This window comes from Pangasianodon hypophthalmus, chromosome 12 (genome assembly GCF_027358585.1).
Source record: "Pangasianodon hypophthalmus isolate fPanHyp1 chromosome 12, fPanHyp1.pri, whole genome shotgun sequence".
Taxonomy (NCBI): domain Eukaryota; kingdom Metazoa; phylum Chordata; class Actinopteri; order Siluriformes; family Pangasiidae; genus Pangasianodon; species Pangasianodon hypophthalmus.
In genome coordinates this window covers 18,257,435-18,278,396 of record NC_069721.1, presented here as the reverse complement: position 1 = coordinate 18,278,396, position 20,962 = coordinate 18,257,435, and the positions used below count along the sequence as shown (strand labels likewise).

Sequence of the window (20,962 nt, the reverse complement as noted above, 5' to 3'; positions counted from 1 at the left end):
TTGTGCACGTGCGTACATCCTCAGAAATGTTTATAGCATATGAGGAATGAAACCTAAAATAAATGAAGCGAGATGCAGCTGGTCTGCACATGCTCAACAGCCCAGCGGGGACAAGCTCCATCAGAGCCGCCAGCATAAAGGACGTTTCAGAACATTACCCCCAGCAATGTGTGTTTGCATATGAGAAGAGGCTGGGACGAGAGAGAGACAGAGAGAGAGACAGAGAGAGAGACAGAGAGAGAGACAGAGAGAGAGACAGAGAGAGAGACAGAGAGAGAGACAGAGAGAGAGACAGAGAGAGAGACAGAGAGAGAGACAGAGAGCAGTGTAACTAGATGACTGGAATAATGGTGTATAGGCCTTCAGTGTGTAAGCAACTATGTGGGAGGGAGAAACATTAAAATTCAATACATTCAAGAAATAATTGACACTAATATGATAATTAATGTGGAAAAATGGTTTGACTGAATAGATTAAAATGAATTCAAGCAATAGAATATCACTAATTCTTATTTGGTTTTTGCTGAAACACTACATTCTTCAAAATCTTTCTGTTTAGCTTTAACAAGAACATTTCATTATATAGATTGAAACAAATTGGTTAAATTAGTTTGCAAATAATTCCAAACTGGTCATTTTAAGTGACTGGCTGTGAGGTCCCACTATAATGCATTAAAGTAAGAGTAATGTTAAACTGATTGAAAATTATAAAACTTGATTAAACACTGCTTGCTTCCATACTTCCATACTTTTGACATGTAGTGTATGTTCTGAGTGTTATCCTAACTGACAGAGGAGTGATGCTTAAATCTACTACACCCTGTACACTTACATCAGACTGTCACCATGTGTCCTGTACACTATGTTCAAGCTTATTCTGTCTGCCCAGACTGTAGTGTACTTTAACACACTTTATAGTGCCAATTTAACACACTACTACTGCCACCTAGAGGACATTCAGAGTCTCATACACTTGAACCTCATATTTAATGGAGGTTGAGGATTTGAGATTCACACTAGCTGTGCTATTATGCAGCCTCATTAAGCAGATTAATTACACAGTGTTTTTCTTTTCCCACAGCAAGGGCTTGACAGCTATGAGGCCCGTTTCCCAACAAGGTAAGACTTTCAGATATTAGAGTTTAATCATAGAGCACTTAGAGTTATTGTAGAATTGTTCGGTCAGTAAATAATATGCATTAGGGAGGTTTTAAATTCTGTTTAAGTGTTTTCTATTTTTCATTTTCCCATTTTCTATTATGTATTGACTTTTTAGTTTTATTCAACTAAATTATCACTTAGTTAATCCAAAAATATTATGAATGTGGCAAGCAACAGCTTCTGTCTGCTTGACCTGCAGCTGGAGCGGGCGTCTATAATAGAAGGTTGTGGAGCTCTTGGCTAAAACTTGATCAGGTGGGCGGGTGACCAATCAGTGCACCCAAACCCATGATGAACAGATGGAGGTGAAACCTCCTGTTGTTTAAATGGGTTTGAAAATCCTTAGAAGTACCCCATTATAGTTATTTACCATGGTGATTTCCAAAAAAACTTCTCTTCCATAGATGACAAGCATTCTATCATCAGGTTTCTTTACGTGTGATGATGGTGCCACACAACTTTGTTTGAACACCATTGAAAAAGCAAAGTCCATATTTGTGCAATACTTTTATTCTGCCTGCTGAAAAGAAAATAAAGAGCTTGGCCCAGCAGAGCTGGTCACCAGCATTACCAGTATAATGTGTACTGGTGACATGCAAGCAACCAGCAAGATCTGCTTTAGCTGTAGTGTTCTGCTAGTCAACCAGCACCAGACCAGCTAATTAGCTAATGCTGCATTCATGACTAAGTGGAAACTGGGATGTTTCTGACTTCTGAACAGGAAAAATCTATTCGAATGGCCACATAGTTTGTAATTCCCACTCTCTCTCTTAAAGTTAATAAGGCCAAAAGTGCGGCTTGTCATGTTACAGAGAAAGTGCAAAGTACAAAGCACTGACGCTAGAGACTCCTTCCATAAGTTTTAAATTAAATTATCCTCACAGAAAACCTCACCATATTGACAATTACTTTTGTTTTAATCTGCCTGTTGTGGAGCATCCAGAATACAAGTCCCCATGTAAGTTGTTACGATACAAATGGAACAAGTGCATTGATGTAGACCTTGCAGATGGTACTACTGTCAGAGCTGCTGGTATAGAAAATGAATCCTTCTGACTAATCAGATTTGAATAGTCAGTAAAAAAAATTGCTGCAAAACACTTTAAGGTAAACACTGACTTCATGCACCTGTGCTCTTCTGGGGTGCTTGTAGTACAATAAGTATAGTTTCTTATTGTTTTTTCCATATGGCCATTTTTAGTGACATTTAAGGTTTTGCGAACTCTGAGAATTTGCAAGTCGGGGGGAACAGTTATCATGAATGCAGCAGAAGTCTGAGGTGTGGTTTTTTTTCAGCAGGGTAGAAATATCTTTGTTCATCTATGGGGAATGTTCCTTTTCCTTGTAGACTACAGGATTTAAATTCATATCCCATTCTATGGATTCTATATTTCTTTGCTTTATTGTTTGTTTCGTTATCCCATTCCATTTTGTGTTTGTTTTTGACCCTTGCTTTTGCTTATTCCATGTTGGTCTCTGTATTTTAGTCCTTTTGTATCTTTCAGCTTTTGAGTTATGTAGTGGGACAAGAATTAAGCAAAAGCTAGGAAAATAGTCTAAGCCTACTGTAACCCCCACGTCCTGCCAGATATCACAAGGAGCTGTATAATCCCTCTATTCAGATGTATTAGTGTTTTTTACAGTACAGTTGAAGTAATATACATGGATTAAATTAACATGCATGGATAACTGTCAGAGCTTATTTATATATTTATTTATTTATTTTAACAGAGCTTTTGTTTGGTTATTTCATGAGAATTGCTAAAATATTCCTCATCAAGCAGCATAGCACTGCCTTTTGTTTTTTGTAGGATTTTTAATCACACAACAGCTGTACTGCAAAAAATACCACCTCAGACAGGATCCCATTCCACTACCATTAGCTTGAGGTTAAAAACATTAAACAGAATGCTAATGATGAGTAAAAGCCACCGGCCACCAATTAGCATTATGCAAATGATGCCATGCTAAATGGCGGCTATCTGCTTTTATTCGTTTCCTGCAGCATTAGCATTGTTAGTTTAATTATGCCTTCAATTATATCACCATTTAACATTGATGACTAAACTTAGCATAATTAGCCGTAGCTTTGTGTCATTCACTGAGCTCCTTGTGCTCATCCTGCAGTGTTGCGCTGTTGTTGTTTGTGTGGGTGTTTGTCTGAACCCAACCTGGCAGCCTCTCCCTCTTCTTGTTCCACAGTTCGGAGGTCAAATTGATTTCGACAGTGTGAAAGGACAGACACACAGACACCATCCGTCCTTCTCCCCTCACTCCCTCACTCGGTTGTTTCCCTCACTCGTCCATCCACCTTTTCACCCACCAAAGAAGAGGAGAAACACCCACCTTCCCTTTCCCTCCTATTACACCACTCGTTAGCTCCTATAAATCTCCACGGAACAGAAATGCAGAATACTCGGGCTTGATCGTTCTCACAGCTCTTCAGTTTTGAGGACTTCGGGTCTATTTTTAATGAGCTCACTGAAATGGACTCAGTAAAACAGTGTATATGTAACTCTTGCTTTTCTTTCATGCATATTGAAAGTGCACATTCTTTGGGTTACAGAAATGGGTCCAAAATCTATAAATGGAGTGCAGATGAGGCTGCAGTAATGACTGGCTGCTTGACGTTTTACATTTTTTACATTTTAAGTGAAGGAAGAGCTCTTTTACGTTGTCAGACAAATGAGCTTTTCTACTCTAAGTCCTTACAAAAGTGATGTAATTCTCACAGTCAGCCAAAGTCTGAAAGTTCTTTTTTTATTGCACTTAACATTTAGGACGTTCTGTGGAAGACAGCTCATTCTTCATTTGTGCTCCTATCAGTTTACTAAATCCCTGAAGAATAAATGACAGAAATTGGTGGCACATTGTGTTTTTATGGCTATGTCTGTATCCATATGGCTGTTTTTGAAACAAGTAGAATGTCCAAGACAGAATCTAAATTATATCAGTCCCAAAATCCCATTACAGACACATCACAGAAATAAAAGTACAGATCTATCTCTGTAGCTGTCTAGCTTCACACATCTAACCAAGACTAAACAGTTCCATCACTATCCAAACTGCATTCCAAAGGCCTGAATGAAAACATGGATGTTTTTAATTAAAAAATACATGCCGTTGATTTTCCTAGTCAGAAGCATCATTTCCTGGGAAGCTGTGCCTCTTGTACATATTTAAATTAACTGTGTAGATGTGACAAGATGGCAGGGTGGTGGCACAGTGGTAGGGTTGTTTCCTCATAGCTTCAAGGTCCCTGGTTTGACCCTGAGCTCAGGTTACTGTCTTCCATGTCTGCGTGAGTTCTCCAGTTTCCTCAAACGCCCCAAAAACATGCTAGCAGGTGGATTGGCAACTCGAAATTGCCCAGGGATATGAATGTTTGTGTGCCTTGCAATGGATTGGCATGAGATAGGCTCTGGATCCACCATCGTTACAAAAAGTGGTTCCTTAAGATGAATAAGTCAGATTATTTTGGTGCTCACTGGTGCTCATGGTCTGTTACATTTGCTGTATTTATTAATACCAACATGTATTTGTCCTTCTGTGCTGAAAAAAAGCTGTACTGACTACAAACAACAGCAATCACTGAGCTAACTATAAGTAAGTCAAATGATAGGTAGAACGTGATGTTCTTCTGTTTATTTGATGCTGTAATACAAATCCAGTCAAAATTAGTCTTTTAGGTGCTCTAGCCTTCTCTTAGCTCTCGTGAGGTTGTGGTAAATTAAAATCATTCTTCTTCCCCACCACTCACTTTCTGAATAATGGATGAAAAATGATGTTATGTTATGTGTGTTTTTGTTTTCTGTTGTACCAAGTAGCCAAGTAATGAGCTATACATCGTAATGTACTGTTCTGATCATTAGCACTGTGTGCATCTTTAAAGTCCTGCTCTTGTCCCCATTGAGAACGGTCACTTGCAGCTGTTTCCCAGATCCCCCACTCACACTGACTGCATTTGCTGTTTGAAGGCGTAATTTAATGCTTGAAACATCTCATGATTATACATGCCTCCCAGTGGAAAGTGATGTAAAGTGTTACACATTAGAAAACTCTCTGTGTCTGAAGACATGATTTTTTTCAGTGGCTGCATCTGTCTCTCTCCTTCTGTTGTCTTCTCACCTCTCCATTTGTCTTTCTCTGTGTGTGACAAATCTTAACTCTTCCTTTCCTTTTTTGCCAACCCTGTCCATCTCTGTTTTGGTAAATTTAGACACAAAAGCAGTAAGGGGTCAACGACTGGAAGCTGCCAGTGCTTCTTCTTTCTGCATTAGAATAAAGCCGAGGCATGACTGCCACGTTCTCCTCAGTCCTGGTGCCCAAATGGAAACACTCGATCTACTCAGTCTGTCTTTGTGCTTCGGAATGCTAACATTTGGTTGTAAAGCTCTAAAAAATAAATAAATAAATAATATAAATAATATAAATAAATAAACCCTCGAATATTATACAGAGGGAATATACTATATATATATACATGCATGCATTTTAGGGGAACACCAAAAACAGTGTAATGTTGCAGCATAACCTCAAATGTATGGTGACTTTCTACTTCGAAAACCTGAATAAAACTCTATATTGAGATGAGAGCATGGAGTCATTCCTCAAGCTGTCTTTGATTAACTCATGTCTGGACTCACATCTTCATAACTCTGTTTGTTTTTTTGCTATAGAAATTGTTTAACACTTATGTAATAAAGTTCAGCAATAATTTGTCCTACAAGTAACCCGTTTCACAACTCTACTACGTATATGAGTGTCAGTTTGGGAAAACCTGTCTGATTTCTCTGTGGCTGAAAAAAAGACTAACGAAAATCAGATTTGGGCCAAAATTGGGTTTTTGTTTTTTGCCATAAATATATTTCACCAAACAACAAGGAAAGTTTTTATCTTGCCTAGGATTTATCTTCTTGCAAATATCATGTTAGTATGATTCTCTCACATGTTGAATCTCACATTTTGATCAAGTAATATTAGAATAAAATCTATATCTTTAAATGTAACATTCTCCCTTTTCACTTTTGGTGCTAACCTTACTTTAAATGTTGTACGTTTACTTCTGGTTAAGATACATGCAAAAGAGAAGCATATCTGCAGGTCAGGCCTGTAGATTTTAGAAATCTATAAAGTAGAAATATGTCAGAATTTCACCATGTGAAGGGTTTTCCCAGACTATCACACATACTGGATTCATTTTTGGCATGTGACCCCATCATCACTATAGATATTAAAAGCCTGTTAAGTGTAACACTGTGATTTTCCCATTACTGTATCCATGGCACACTTTTCAAGCTTTAGACTAACAACATACTGTTTACTTAATTAAAAAAAAAAATCTTCCACCCTTTGGTCTATTTTTGAGCTAATTCTATATTCAATTACCTGAGAAAAGCAGCACTTCTAGCATCCCCAGATGGTTTTCTTACCTTTATATATGAAGTCATAAGTGTCATGAATAAATGAGCCAGAGTCTGTGGTGAGTGAAATATATATGTTTTGAGCTTTAATATGCTCTCTTCACTTCACTGTCATATGTATCTTGTGTTTTTGTTTGTTTGTTCATCCCTTTGCTAGTTTGCCCTTTAAGAATCTTAATTTACAGAGGTGCTGTATTTTCTCTTTCATTAACACACATGTTAGTAATCCCGTTTGTAACTATTGATAATCATTGACCCTTTACTCCAGGAGCTGTTGGCACGTCCAGGCTTGGATTCCTTGTTCTGCAAACCTTTCCCATTTGTTTTGCTATGCTTATTGAATAATTCATACTAGTTACTAGATAATATGCTTTAAGATGAAAAATTGAATAATTATCTGAGAGTTTAAGAGATTAAAGTTGCTTTTTTTTATCACAATGGCAACAAGAGAAGAAGAACTTTATTCATCATACAGAGACATATGTAATACTTTTACATATTTCATATATGGCAATATGTAAACTGTAACAAAATATGAACTATGTGAGTCTGCTAATTGTAACCACTTTTAGAAGCCATGCTGTCAAATTAATTAGATCCAAAGTTATAACTTTTTGCTAATTAAGACAAGCTTTCAAACATAAGGTTTCTTTTTATTCTTTCAGCATGGGCCCTGAATTTGCCCGCTTTTGAATGAGCAATAATGACGTAAGTGACTTATTGCCTTTTGCATTCAGCCATGAAAAGTTAAGATTTGACTTTCTTCATGGACCATTGCTCATGGCGTTAATTGGCTTTTTTCACTCTCCATCCCAACTCACCTAAAGAATTTTTGGAATTGTTGGAATTTCTTAGTGTCCTTCATTTTAGGAATAAACTTGTGCAACTTAAATAATCTAACATTTAACCAAAAGCTTGATTCAGTGGAAGAATAAAAGATTGTTGCACAATTGTATTCCTTGAAATGCAAATAATTCTCATTGCAACTGCTTGCAAACCACGTACAGTATGTGACTGCCAAAGTATTATGCATATCAGATTTTATATTAATAAGTGAAATTCAAGCTTTAGCATTTTTTGGAAACCCTCCTTTGTAATTACATTGCATGTCAAACAACTGGCTCAGTTTTGGCACAGTGGATCTGCTTTTAGCATGTATACAGACAGCAGGCCTTTTGAACAACTCCACGTTACGTTCCTCTGTAGAGTGAATAGTCAGTGTTGTGGTTTGTGTTTGTAGACGTCCAGATCCTTTCAGTACCTTCATGTCCTGACAGTGCCACAACAGCTCCATCCACAAGCAGAGATGTAAGCTGGTCACCGCTGAGGACCTCACATCTACAGTCCTCCTTTCTAAACAGCAGCTTTAATAAAGAGACCTCCAAGTAAAGCTGCTACACTTTTATGCATGTGCCATGATTACACAGGCTAAACTGGGACTGTATTTACAACGGTGAAACATGGCACAGATACTGTTACCAACTTTTACCTGCAAATACACTTTGTTGTACATTATTATTATTATTATTATTAGTAGTAGTAGTAGTAGTAGTAGTACTAATAATAATAATAATAATAATAATAATAATAATAATAATAAGCACTAGGATTGCATGACAGCATAATCATGCAAGGCGTAAAAAAACCTTCTGTAATTTCATTAAGCATATTTAATCATCATTTGTTCTGGTGATCAAGTTTCATTAACGCATTTAGTCTAACAGGCCAGGCATTTTTTCAAATGCTCTACTGAAGTCTTGTATTCTTTACATAGTATTTGCAATAATAATCTACTGTAAGCACATATTCAAGACAGCCATATAATAACAACATTGGTGCTCTTAGACCTTAAATGAGCTTTAACAAATTTAACAGAATGCAATAAATTCAATTAGATTAGCAATATATATATATATGCTGTTTAAAATCCAGCTGTGCTTAATTATACAAATAGTGTTAAGATGTACAGATGACCATTATCACTTCTGACTATAAACGAAACTGTATGAGCAATATGTGTAACACATTTTCATAGCACAGTTCAGAATTGTACAGTTAAATATACACTGCCAGCCAAATGTTTTTGACCACCTGGAGTTTCTCATGTTTTATTACAGGTTAATCACTGTTACTGCCACAGACCAAACAAAATTGTAAATAAATAAGGAGATATAAATCTTTGTAGAACTTATTAACTGGTCACTCTCAGATCCTAATGGGACTCTAAATTAGTGCTTTATTAAAAGGAGACTCACTTGGAGGGTAAACCTGTTAAGCCTATAAATGACTCTTAGACAGCGCTAGCATTAACTGTAAAATATGGTTTAACTGGAAATATGTGGTGTGCTGCAAGTGCCTACTTAGAGTGACAAAGATTTTGGCCTTTTCTGATTACATCTAGGTTGTTCCAAAGACATGTTTAACATTTCTCAGTTCACTTATACCTATTCCTTGGTAAGATTTTCAAATTTCATTAAACAAAACTGCTAAAATATAAGGTGTTCAAAAACTTTAGACTGGCTGTGTGTGTGTGTGTGTGTGTGTGTGTATATCTTTGTATCTTTGTAAGTGACTAACAGGACAAAAGGGAACTAAGAGAACTAAAAGACAGTGGATTGCTGTATAATCATAGTTCTTTTTCCTTCTTGTTCTTTCTTTTTGAATGTAGTTTATGTACAGAATACCTGTTTTGTGTTTAAAAGTTCATTTAATAATTTTTTTTTCTTTTCCATATTAAAATAGATAGAATAGAATTTCAGTGTTCTACAATTTCTTGCACCTTGTAAAATTCTCATTTGTCACACAAACACCATGTTTCAAAACCTTAATGTAATAAGTTATATAAATAAACAAATTATATAAAATTCCTTCATGTGTATTTATTGGGTTAAATTTAATTATAAATAATTAAATTAAATAAATTAAATAATTTTACTTGCTGTTTTTTAGGCATTTCTACTCCCTGACAACCTGGAAAGCCAGGGTGGAACTAACGGTTCCTTTGGAACTAAAGGAGTCTTTCTATGTGCCTTGCCAAATATAAATGACAAAGTTGTCATCACATGACCATATGTGGGTAGCCTTTGAAACTAGGTCACTTTTGTCCTCATTCCTATTTATACCTTGCTTGCAATTGAGCAAGTGGATTCAAACATATAAAAATATATTGCCCTAATTATTTGTTTTCTTGCTGTAAACCCAATTTTGTTATTGTTAAATCAACACTACCAAATGACTATGTGCTGATACACACCTTGGGCGACAGTAATTCTAGTGTTTGACGCTTGATATTCTGTGGACACCAAGCAAAGAGCGATCTACAGTAATTTCATTGCAGTCATTTTCATCACTTGTTAATTGTTTAACTTTTATCAACTTTCTCAGCCTCTCAAATTCCAGGGCAAGCTGTTTATTCTATTAGGTCCTGATGGATGTGGTTGGTGGACATGATCAAGGCCCAATGTTTGAGACCTGAGCATTTTTGATGGGCAGTTATCAAACTGTTCCCTAACTGAATTTAATGCTGATAGTGATGTGTTAAATGTGCCTTGCAGGCTATGAGAATGCTGCTGACTACTACTTTCCTCTGACAATGCATTGTTGCAGTAAGTATATCAGAGAAAAGAAGACACACCTACTGAGCCCTCTAAAAAGAAAAAGCTAAACTCCTTTGCTGCATTGTTGCAGCAGAAACATTAACAGGTAGGCTCAGCTGCTCAGTCCCATAATATGAAAAAAGTGAACACCTTTGCTGGTGTTCACAGATAAGAAGGCAAGTTTGCCTGGTACAGATGCCATTGCTAGAGGCTCGTTCAAACACTCTGTGCCACCTGCTGTTAGTACCTGGGCAGGTCTTTGGCAGACAGGCCCAGAAATCACTAAGCAATTGCTTCATTTTGTCTCAAACACAAATTATACATTTGGGAGAGTGGGCTGCCTTTAGATACACTTATCTCCCATTACACTATTCCCACAAATGAGTTTCAGAAAATGCATGATTGGATGAATTGAGATGTACCATGTGGCCATGTGGGTGCTGCACCACAAAACACAATGGTCTGCCCCACAAAGTTGCATGACCCACACCAGACTGTTTGGTTTTTCTTTTGTTTTATTGAACGGTTGTTTTGTTTGGGGTTTAAAACAGACTGATGTTATTTTGTTTTATTTCACAATGTTGTCTGGTGTTTTACAAGGAGACTTTTTACTTATGGCTGGATTGCTGTGTTTAGTAGCTGCAGTTGGTGCATGATGAGTTCTAATAGCTAGACATTTTCAGAATTCAGCACCAAAGAGAGATAAAGATGTCAAACAATTAATTTATTTTTTTTTGTTGTTGTTTGTGTACAGTCACTGATCATGTGACACCCAAGAGGGACAGATACTTATGGGAACCTTCACATAACATTTAACCCAACCAATTTATATCTTTAAATTCCTACACCATAGCATCATTCAACCACATCTTTGCTCACAACACTCAACTACAAGATTTCCTTCACCGTAAATCACCATAATCTCACACAAATTCATGGGAATTCTAATGACTGAGACCCTTTTTGCTGGAATTCATATGAATACAGTCATAGGAAAGAACATTGTCCATCACCTCATGATTATCAAGTCATGTTGGTGTCCAGCAATTCCAGCCAACAACCCCATGTGTACCAGTAGAATGCTTCTCTTTGGCAGCAGATATATGATGATAAACTCTTACAGTCCAGCAACATTATAATACAGTTTAGGATTTTAAAACTGTTTCATAGAATACAAAAATAGTACAGATTGCTGTCTAGTTCAATCTAGGCTAACCTAATTAGAACAGTGATGCCATAAGAGGCAAACAAACATTGAACATGAGAGGATTGTTAGGATGGTATTTTTCTTTTCTTTCCCAGGTCCAGAGTACAGAAATCTACAGAGTGCATTAAATTCCTCTTTATCTTGTCAAACAGTTTCTTACTAATAGAGAAAATTACTTTTTTTCCCAACAATGTTCACAAGAAAATGTAAAAAGAAAACTTAATTTGGACAGTAATTCTGCAACTTAACAATCAGTACAGTACATTTTGTTCAGTAGTTTCTGTCTATTCTAATAAATAACCATAATAATACATTGTCCATAGGCTGTGCATTAAATGCCATTAATGTATGTCTTTCTCCCTTCTATTACTTTATAAATTTCTCAAAAGTGACAAGACAGGCATCATGTATTAAATTAAAAATAATTGTTATAAACACCCTAAAGATAACACATCCCAGCTCTGGTCCTCAAAAGGTAGCAGACATGTACAGCATCAGTTATACATGCTCAGCATAAAATGCATGTTTTACAGACTAAAGGACTAAAGGGTCCAGTACCAAGAACTATGTTCTCAAGCATTTAAAATGATCATGTTGTTTTTTCCCATTTTGGGTTTCTTTAGCAGTTCTCATTCTAGGGCCAAAATGCAACCTTTTTAAATAAGATTTATGTTATGGGCAACTGTGAGCACGGTTGAAGATAGAATTGAGGTTATTAAAGCTTAACCAAGACAGGGTAGACGGCAAAGCATGATTTTGAAAACCATTAATCTTTTTTGCATGATACTGACAATAATTTAAATTAAAATAATAAGTAAGTACTGAAAAAGTAGTTCGTAGAACTGTATTCATCAACCAGGCAAACTTTGCCTCTCCAAAAATCTAAGACAATGACAAAAGATATGAATTTCATTAGAGATCTTATTTGTAATAACATGAAGGAGCTGGTCTAAGTATCATGATGTTTCATGACCCTGTATAATCTGCTACTTACAAGTAGATGGCTGACTCAAGGCAGCTATGTGTTTCATCTCTCGCCAACATTTTAAAGCAGCTTGTAAAAGTCTGCCACTTTTTGTTATGTGACATAGGCACAAGGCTGTTGCTCTGATACCCAATCAAAGAAATAGAATGTAAAAAGAAGGTGAGTTTGCTTTCTCAAAAAAAAAAAAAAAAAAAAAATCTAACAAAATCAGCCATTGACAAACAGTAGGCTCACTTAATTTCTCTTCCTTTAGCAACATAAATCATTATTAGCAACATTGTTCATTAGTTCATCATTACTTCACAGTCAAAGTCAAAGTCCTTGAAAAAAATTCTCTTGATTTGCTTTACAATTTTTTCTGGAAAAAAATGTTGATTGTATCCTTCATTTCAAGATCTTACCCATCATTCATGAAAATATGTGATGTCTTTTATAAAGATCCCATGTCTTCACAGTCCATATACTGTAGTTCTTTCAAAATTGTCACTAGTTTAAAATAGGTAGAATTTTAACAAATATGGTATTACTTGAGATTTTCACAATTTATAATATTCTTCTTAAAAAGCAAATGGCCACAGACGTGTTCATTTGTGATTGGTTCATTAATGACCATTGTGTAACTAGTTGCAAACAATAATAGGCACTGTCCTTGATGGGATCCCGAACATTTTCTGAAACAGTATAATTTTCAATGTAAAGACCAGTAGGTGTGAAGAAAAGAGGTCCATGCAAAGCACTCCACATAGATGGCAGTGGTGTGCAGTGCTCATTCTCTATCCCCATCCTCACTGCTTCCTGTATGGCAATGGGAGAACAGAGCATTTTGCATTTATGAGACCATTTTACTTTATAATCATCTGAAATTAAATTCTTTCAGGAATTGAATCCTTTACAAACACAGTTTGCAAGCTATCTGCTGTAAATCGATAATATTTGTACAGAGTCTATTAAGTGGAGCTATCTGATAGGTGGAAATATAAATATTGTTTAATCAAATATGTGAATTTAAAAGCATTTTACCTCCTGCAGAATCCATATCAGAGTCAGAAACATGGGTAATGGAGAAACGTGAAATTGGGGATGGAGAAACTGTGAAGCGTGAGAATTGCTCTACTGGCTTGTTATTTGTGTCACTGGGTGGAAGGCTTGGTTTAGCCTTGATGTCTGGGGGTGATTCCTTTGATGAGGTGGGTAGTGGCAGCAAAGAGAAATCATCATCCCACTCAAACCCTGTACCTGAAAACAAAGGGGATAAGGAGAATACATATGAGATAGCAAAAAGCAATATTTAATATCATATCTCTTTATTGAAATGAGTATATATAAAAGTGATTTCTTACTCTCTTCTGAAATGTTTCCATCTGAAGAGTCATCAGTGGAATTGGCCTTTTCCTGTTGGTTTGAATCTGTGCACCTTGCACCCTGTTTGCTTGTCTCACCTCCCAGGTGGAAGGCATGTTCTGATAGTTCTCCGGTTGGACTTTCCTAGAGAATTTGAATATTTCTCATTAGTTTTTTGTCCTTATCAGGGAGGACAATATCTGAAATACAAAAATGACCCTTTCATCAATCCATTACCAAATCATTAACAAAAGTATTGGAAATTAAACAACGGATGGTTGCAGAGTTACATTTTGACCAATATGTCAGTGTGTGCCTTTGAACTGGCCTTTATGTTAACAGAGATTTGTGGAAAAAACTTCCACAATACATTACCACTGTTAGCACTAAACTGTATCTCAAAACTTTTGTATAGGGTAGTATGTGCAATTTATGTATTCACTGCAAAACTAAACCAAATGCCGCTTACTTGGTCAAACAAGTAGACAGTAACATCATCAAAGAAGGACACCACCTTCTTCTTGGACTCCAACTCATCACCAAGGTTATCGATGCACAAGCTGGGCATCTTGAGGAGGCTTCTGAGTTTGTGTGCATCACTGCAGTCACTCACAATGATGGGCACAGGTAGAATTTCATCCTCACTCTCCTCACTCTGCTCCTGGATACTATAGGTGCGTAGCTCCTCATCTGATTCATCACTATCCTCTGAATCCCTGTCCTCATCATCAGCTTCTCCTCTCTCCACTGGGGACACTCGTCCCTCAAGTGATGGGAGAGGAGGAGGAGAGGAAGGACGAGTGGAGCTCTTGTGAAACTGAAATCCATATTTTGTGTTACCATCTGGAGTTTCAGGCTTGTCCACAATATTATCTGTTGAAACACTCTTGGCTGAGTCAGGTATAAGTATCTCCACTTCGTCATTGTTGTCCTGAGCTGATAGTACCTCTGAACTAGTTCTGAATATTGCTTCTTCAGTAACTTGCTTTTCCTGGTTTACTTCATTTGCATTGATAAAGCTATCAAGACTGGTCTCAATATTACTGTCTTCAACTAAAATTTTAGCCAGTGATGGTTCAAAAGCAAGGGTGGTGTCTGTCTCCTCAGTTTTGTGGTTTTCTTGCTTGGTATCAGAAAATGGCAAGGCAGTTAAATCAGATAACTGATTCTCAGATGGCATTTCTTGAGGATCATCTGAATTCAGGTCAAAGCCTTCATCCTGGACAGTGTCATTTATAGGGCATTCACATATCTCAGGAGAAACAGAAGAAATAATAGTTGGTTCAGGGGAACTAGGGGAAAGCTTTTCATGTTCTTCTGAGGGTAGAGCTTTTTGGGTCCCTTCCTGAATATCATTGTAGAAATTTTCACAGTTTTCTTCTGTCTCCAGAACATTTGACTTTTCTTTGTCTTGCTCTATCACTGGTGTTGGTAGTGTTGTTTGGCCTATTGCTTGCATTGCTTCCTCCTCCTTCCTCTCAAGATCATCAATATCTTTCTCTCTGTCTTCATCACTCTCTTTCTCTTTCCCTGCATCAGTATCAGAAAAGTAAGCAGAATCTCTGTATGGGGTTTTCTCACTTAGTACTGTCAGCCTTCCAGTGCTCTGAGATGTTTTCATGGCGACTCCTTCCTCCACATCCTCCACATCCTCTTGTTGTGTGTCAGACCCATCTTCTTCTTTTGCTTCCTTGATTGGACTTGAGTCTGGGACTGACATTCCGAGTGGCTGGATAAAGGCTTTGGTGTCTTGTGGTTCATGGGGTTCCTTGAGGACAAATTCAGGAGACTCATTGTTCTCTGTGTCATAGCCACTATCCACAGCTCTAGGTGAATTTGAAGGGTGGAGAGAGGTTGGGCTCAGAGTCTCACTGGAGCCTGCAGTAGATGGTAGATCTATGGAATCCATGGAGTCAGGTGTACCTACTTGCTTCTGCAATGACTTGAATGAAGGGGAGGTGTAGTCAGCTGTCTCTGCATAATCTCCTTGGAAGTCACCAAAAATCCCAGAGGTGACATCTGTGATGTCATCATCACTACAATTGTCAATTTCCACAAGGCTGGTGCTAGAATGTCCATGTTCCACGCCACTGTCCACCATCTTGCTTCTGTCTGATTCAGGCTCTTTGGAAGAGATCTCAGGAAGGGTATTCTCCACTTGTTGAGTTATGGTTATAACCTCGGTTTTCCTGTTAATTTGACTAGTATCTTTTTGTCCAGTACTGTCTTGTCTATAGATTCCCTCTCTGACCCCAGTGTCAACATATTCTGGGTGTTCGGTCTGTTTTAAATTGGATTTTGTTGTCTCTGATTTGGAAATTAAATGTCCTGTAGGTAAGGCAGCTTGGCCTACCTGTGGGTTCCTGCTGGTTACGCCTGTGTTTTTGTCTGAAATATTGTCATTCATGAAACAATTTCTTACTAACGACCCTGTAAGAGGATCTACAAAATGGGAATTGCTCAAAGCCTGACAACAAGGGACAGGGTAAACCTCTGCTTCTCTGGGTTCATGACATAGATGAATATAGGAGCTGCAGTCTGCTGAGGATACTGATGCTTGTCTGCCATGCACAGGGCAGGTGTTGCTTTTGGCTCTACCTTCCAGGTAGTTAAGCGTTTTGGTAGAGCGGTATGGGAGACTGTGGTTCTCTGGCCACGCATCCTCAACATCAGTCATTGGCATAGTGTAATGAAAGTCTACATATGCATCTTGCTTTGATGACTGTATTTGAGACAATCTCAAATTGTTTTTTGCTGAATGGTTGGTGGACCAGCCCATTGCCTGCCTTTCAATGAATAGATCCTCCTCCTCTTCTGAGTCACTGTCATCTTGCCCCACAAACACAGCATCTCCTGATTCCATGTCAATACACACTGAGTGGTTCCCTGGCATGATCTTTCTTAAAGAACCCATCATGTCATAGTATCCTCCAGTTACATTCTTCCCAATTACTGACCCTTGGCTGCTCTCTATGTAAGGGTCACCATAGCCCTGTGGGGGGCTGCCAAGGGATGGTGAGATCCCCAAGGGTTCCTCTAGCTCACCCAGTGCCTTTCTCAGGCTTCGAGACCCCCAGCTCTCCCTCATGGGTTCTGATGGGCATCCAATAAGGTAGTGATCCATACCCAGTGGTGGTGAGTTTTCATAGTAATAGCCTCCATCCCTGTCTTTGTATGATACATAATGACCTGACTCCCAAGGCCTAAGTGGGCTGGAATCAGATACCTGACCTAGAAGTGGCTCCATAGTTAGGGACATGGTTGGACTGCTGTCTGAATCATAGGCACTTCTTTTATGGATGTCAGCTGACCAGTATGTTTCAATTGGCTTGCCTTTAGAAGGGCAGTTCATACAATCCCCTGAGTCTCCACTACCAGTGAGAAAGCTGCCATTGCTTCCCCCAAATTCAGGGCTGTATGCACACATTGTGTATTCCATGTCAATATTGCATTCTACTGGCTCTTCAATACGAATGTAATACTCACTATTCACTGAAGGACTATGAGCACTGAGAACTGGAACAACACCTGGAGTGTGTAACTGTTTGGGGTCATAGTATTGGGGAGAGACCCCTAAGGTGAGTCCATCAATCCCACATCCACCTACCATACCTCCTGGAGGATAATAGACCTCCTGGCAATGGGGATTCCCTTGACCTAATGTTCCAGTGGTGGATGAGGAGGGATAGGGCTGTTTAGCTCTTGCTTGTTCCCATTTGTACTCGAAGTTCAGACCATGACTGGTCTCAGTAACTGTGAGAATGTCATCTCCTGACTCTGACTGGTAGCCATCACCAGCTGAAAATTGCTCCAGTAAGGGGAATGAGGATGAGGCTGTCAAGGATTGCGGCATCTCCAGGGTCAGGGGACCAGCCCCGTGCAGACTGCCATGAGTCATGTTAGGTCTCATTGAGTTCCAGCGCCTCTCAAAATCGTCTTCTGCCTCACTGGCACCTTTGGCACACAGGTAACTGAGCAGTAGGTGAACTTCCTCAGCATTAGGCCTCTGGTCTGATTGAAGCCAACAGAACTGCATCACTTCATACCTAATAAAGGTTACATAAACACAATGCTTTTTAAGACAAGACAAGAAACAATGGGTGTAAACAACAAATTACAAAGTGGGTGGGTGTAAACAACAAATTACAAAGCTGTGAACTAAATGTGTGCTAACATGTTTTGTATTCTTATCACAACCTAATGATGAACGATATTTTCTGAAATGTTACATTTGCATGTAATATTTTAAACACTCACCACCGGTCAGAAAGAGGAAACTGAAGCAGTGGCTTTGGAAGTTTAAGTTGTTGTTCCTTTACAGCAAAGCTGAGGACCTGCCTGTCAGAGTAGTGTCGATAAGGCTGATTCCCCAACTCGAACAACTCCCAAATAGTTACCCCAAGAGACCTGAGATGCAGAAACACACATGAAATTACTTCTGAAAAGGCCATAGCCATCTGTGCCCAGAGGCCTAAGAGAACATAATTAGCTCTGATTCCTGAATGGAACTGATGGCATTATTTTCTCCCCTGTCAAACTATGTGACACTTGCCACTTGCAGGCACCTGTGAGCTTGTGTATAAGGCAGTCAGTGCTCTCCTCTCAGCATTTTAAGCTGTACTATGATGGGCAGCTCGAATGAATCTCGTGGCTTTATGTATTCCATGTAAGCACACATTAGACTTGGCTCTCTAAGGTTAACACCTGTCTTGCCATGGGGTAGAACTTATTATTATAAGAAAATGGAGCAAAAATCCAAAAAAAAAAACTTCCATTCACTCATCTTCAATAACAGGATTACACCTTGCATGAGATGCCAAACACATTCTGACACTGATTCACACCTGGGGCAATTTAGTATAGCCAGTCCACCTGTTAGTCATCTCAGCCTGTTTTTGGAAGGGAGGAAACTGACGAACCCAGAGGAAACCCAAGTGGGCACAGGGGAGAAGATCCAAAACCGAGATCAGAATTGAGGAGACAATGCTATAAACTACACAACTGTGATCCCGCCATCCTCGCCCCACCACCCACTTCCTGTTCCAATATTCAAATAATGTTTAACTGCAATGCTCATATTCACTATAAAATCTAAATTTTCTGTTTTCTTCTAATTTTTACTGCACATTGACTATGTTGACTGCAGTGTGCCAAGTTAAAGTCTCTAGTCTAAGCTTCTGTGATCCATATAAAAATAAAATTTTATTAATACACGAAAAAACATGGCAGTGTAGAATGTGACTCATGGCTTAATTCTTACCAAATGTTGCTTTGTTTTGTTTGGTCTGCCACCAGTAGGTTGCCATGAACTTCATCCACCAGTTCAGGGGCAATCCAGCGTAATGGTACCCAGGACTGATCCGATGTCACAAAGTAATCATCCTGTGGAGTAAGGATATTGACAAATACAAATACATTATTCAGAATGAACAGATGATGTGTTCTAAACAGATACAAAGGAGGTGCACTATTAATTTTTTTTATACTAGCCAGAAAGGTTCACAAGATATCTGGTTGAGACTAGATGTGTTCATTGGGACTGGGATCTTGTGGGGAGCAACAAAAAAGAGATTTTTACTTTCATGTGGGCATGAACAAGTGGTCAGACATAAAGCTCGTTGGACAAACAAAAACCAGTGCTGTGTGTGATGCCTGGTCAGAGTCACGGTGGTTTAAACCAGACTATTAGTTTGTTTACATTTAGAAAAATAGAACCAACTAAATTCATTGGAAAATATTGTGGGCAGGTACAAACAAAAATAATAAATGCACGAGGGGGACTAAAAGAAAACTCCTATGCACATCTCTAGTTGAGAACAATTATGAACTTAACTGATGTATCTGAGATTGAGGAACTGTCAGAGCCAGAATTCAGAGACAATGCTGACAATGCTGGCATTTCTACATCTGTTTCCGGGGCATAGTAGTATGCGTCGTATTTAAAGGGAAAAAAAAAACTTCTGGTTTAGGCCATACCCACTTTTGGTTTAAACCTAGATACAGCTACCGATATTTGGAGCAGTAAACAGATTCAAATAGTGGTACTGTGTTACACCCCTAGTATGGAGGAACAAAGTAGACGTGAGGTCATTGGTTAACAAAGAATCAGTCTGTTGGTACTAACATCTGTAATGCATATTAAGTGCTTTTGTCACTTTTAAGTGTTACTTTTTTGTCACTTTTAATATTTCTAATGTTGTATATGATACGCAAGTGATACGCATACCTTATACTTGCTGTGTGACAGGCCATAATCTCCGATCTTGACAGTAACATCTGATGTCAGAAGGCAGTTTCTCAAAGCCAGATCACTGTTCAAAATAAAATCCAGAAATAAAATCACAAACCTGAAATAATGATACATATTAACTGCCAATGTAAGTAGTAGATATTTTTAATAGAAGATAATAACCATGTCTTCATGAAGATTAGTGGTAACCCCCAGCAACAAAATCACTGATGCTGGAGTAGCAGAGGCACACTCAGGCAGCATCAGGATATTGTTACAGGAAGTTACCAAGTACGTGTCACATTGGAATCAGGAAATAAAAGCGCCAACCACAATCTCCCCTCTGTTTTCCTCTACACTTTACTCTAGTAAATAGATTAAATGCACAAAATATCTATTTCTCAGTTCTATATCTAGTGTTTCCAGCCTCCCTAAACTTTGTTGTGCTTTTAAAATCACAATTTGAAAAACTGTTTGGTGAGAGAATTCAGCTGACATTCTGATCTTTGTTACAACGCTTTGAGCATTATGTAAACCTATGTCTGAGTTAGTGAAATTTAACCAAGCCACTCAGTAGCCAAAATCAGGTTGTGGAAATGAGTGTCTCCCGACTCTGAGTGGATGAAGGCTGGCAGCTCACCTGTGGCTGTAATCATGTTTGTGGAGATGCAGAAGGCCAGAAGCGATCTGACATGCCATTCGTTGAAGGAGCAAAGGATCAGGAGTCACAGAGTCTGCTGCTCTGCAGCTGCGCAGATAACCTTTCACATCGCCCTGTTACCATGGAGAGTAAACACACAGAAAACAATATATAAAAAGAGGCAGAAAATATGGGAAATGAATAGCATAATCAGGCACTGGTATGCATAGAAAATTACACAGACATTCATGTGTGATGATGTCAGTCTGTTGTGTTTCAATAGGCCACTAGAGGGCAATGGCCTTACACTAAAAATTCAATAAACAGTGGAACATGGGAATTTATTTGTAGATGATTTTATATATAATAAATTTGTATAT

At 38.3% G+C, this 20,962-nt stretch overlaps 2 protein-coding genes across 11 annotated transcripts in view; one reads left to right on the top strand and one right to left on the bottom strand.

Moving 5' to 3' along the window:
* Positions 1 to 9,602, top strand: part of baiap2b (BAR/IMD domain containing adaptor protein 2b) — a 58,568-nt gene extending 48,966 nt beyond the window's left edge. For 2 of the 6 annotated variants that reach the window (XM_026915070.3, XM_026915065.3), the window contains 2 exons: positions 1,082 to 1,119; positions 5,381 to 5,763. In XM_026915070.3, coding sequence (XP_026770871.2) covers positions 1,082 to 1,119; positions 5,381 to 5,441 — 99 coding nt within the window. In that variant the 3' untranslated portion in view covers positions 5,442 to 5,763. The other 4 variants (XM_026915069.3, XM_026915066.3, XM_026915067.3 and 1 more) reach the window with 4 other exon arrangements.
* A 1,281-nt stretch (positions 9,603 to 10,883) lies between these two features.
* The window catches only part of aatkb (apoptosis-associated tyrosine kinase b), a 48,182-nt gene continuing 38,103 nt past the window's right edge, over positions 10,884 to 20,962 (bottom strand). For all 5 annotated transcript variants that reach the window (XM_026914762.3, XM_026914763.3, XM_026914764.3 and 2 more), the window contains 8 exons: positions 20,583 to 20,716; positions 19,940 to 20,024; positions 18,974 to 19,095; positions 17,971 to 18,120; positions 14,183 to 17,759; positions 13,713 to 13,857; positions 13,393 to 13,608; positions 10,884 to 13,167 (listed from right to left, as the gene is read on the bottom strand). In XM_026914762.3, the coding sequence (XP_026770563.2) occupies positions 13,139 to 13,167; positions 13,393 to 13,608; positions 13,713 to 13,857; positions 14,183 to 17,759; positions 17,971 to 18,120; positions 18,974 to 19,095; positions 19,940 to 20,024; positions 20,583 to 20,716 (4,458 nt within the window). In that variant the 3' untranslated portion in view covers positions 10,884 to 13,138. The remainder of the gene's footprint in view (positions 13,168 to 13,392; positions 13,609 to 13,712; positions 13,858 to 14,182; positions 17,760 to 17,970; positions 18,121 to 18,973; positions 19,096 to 19,939; positions 20,025 to 20,582; positions 20,717 to 20,962) is intronic.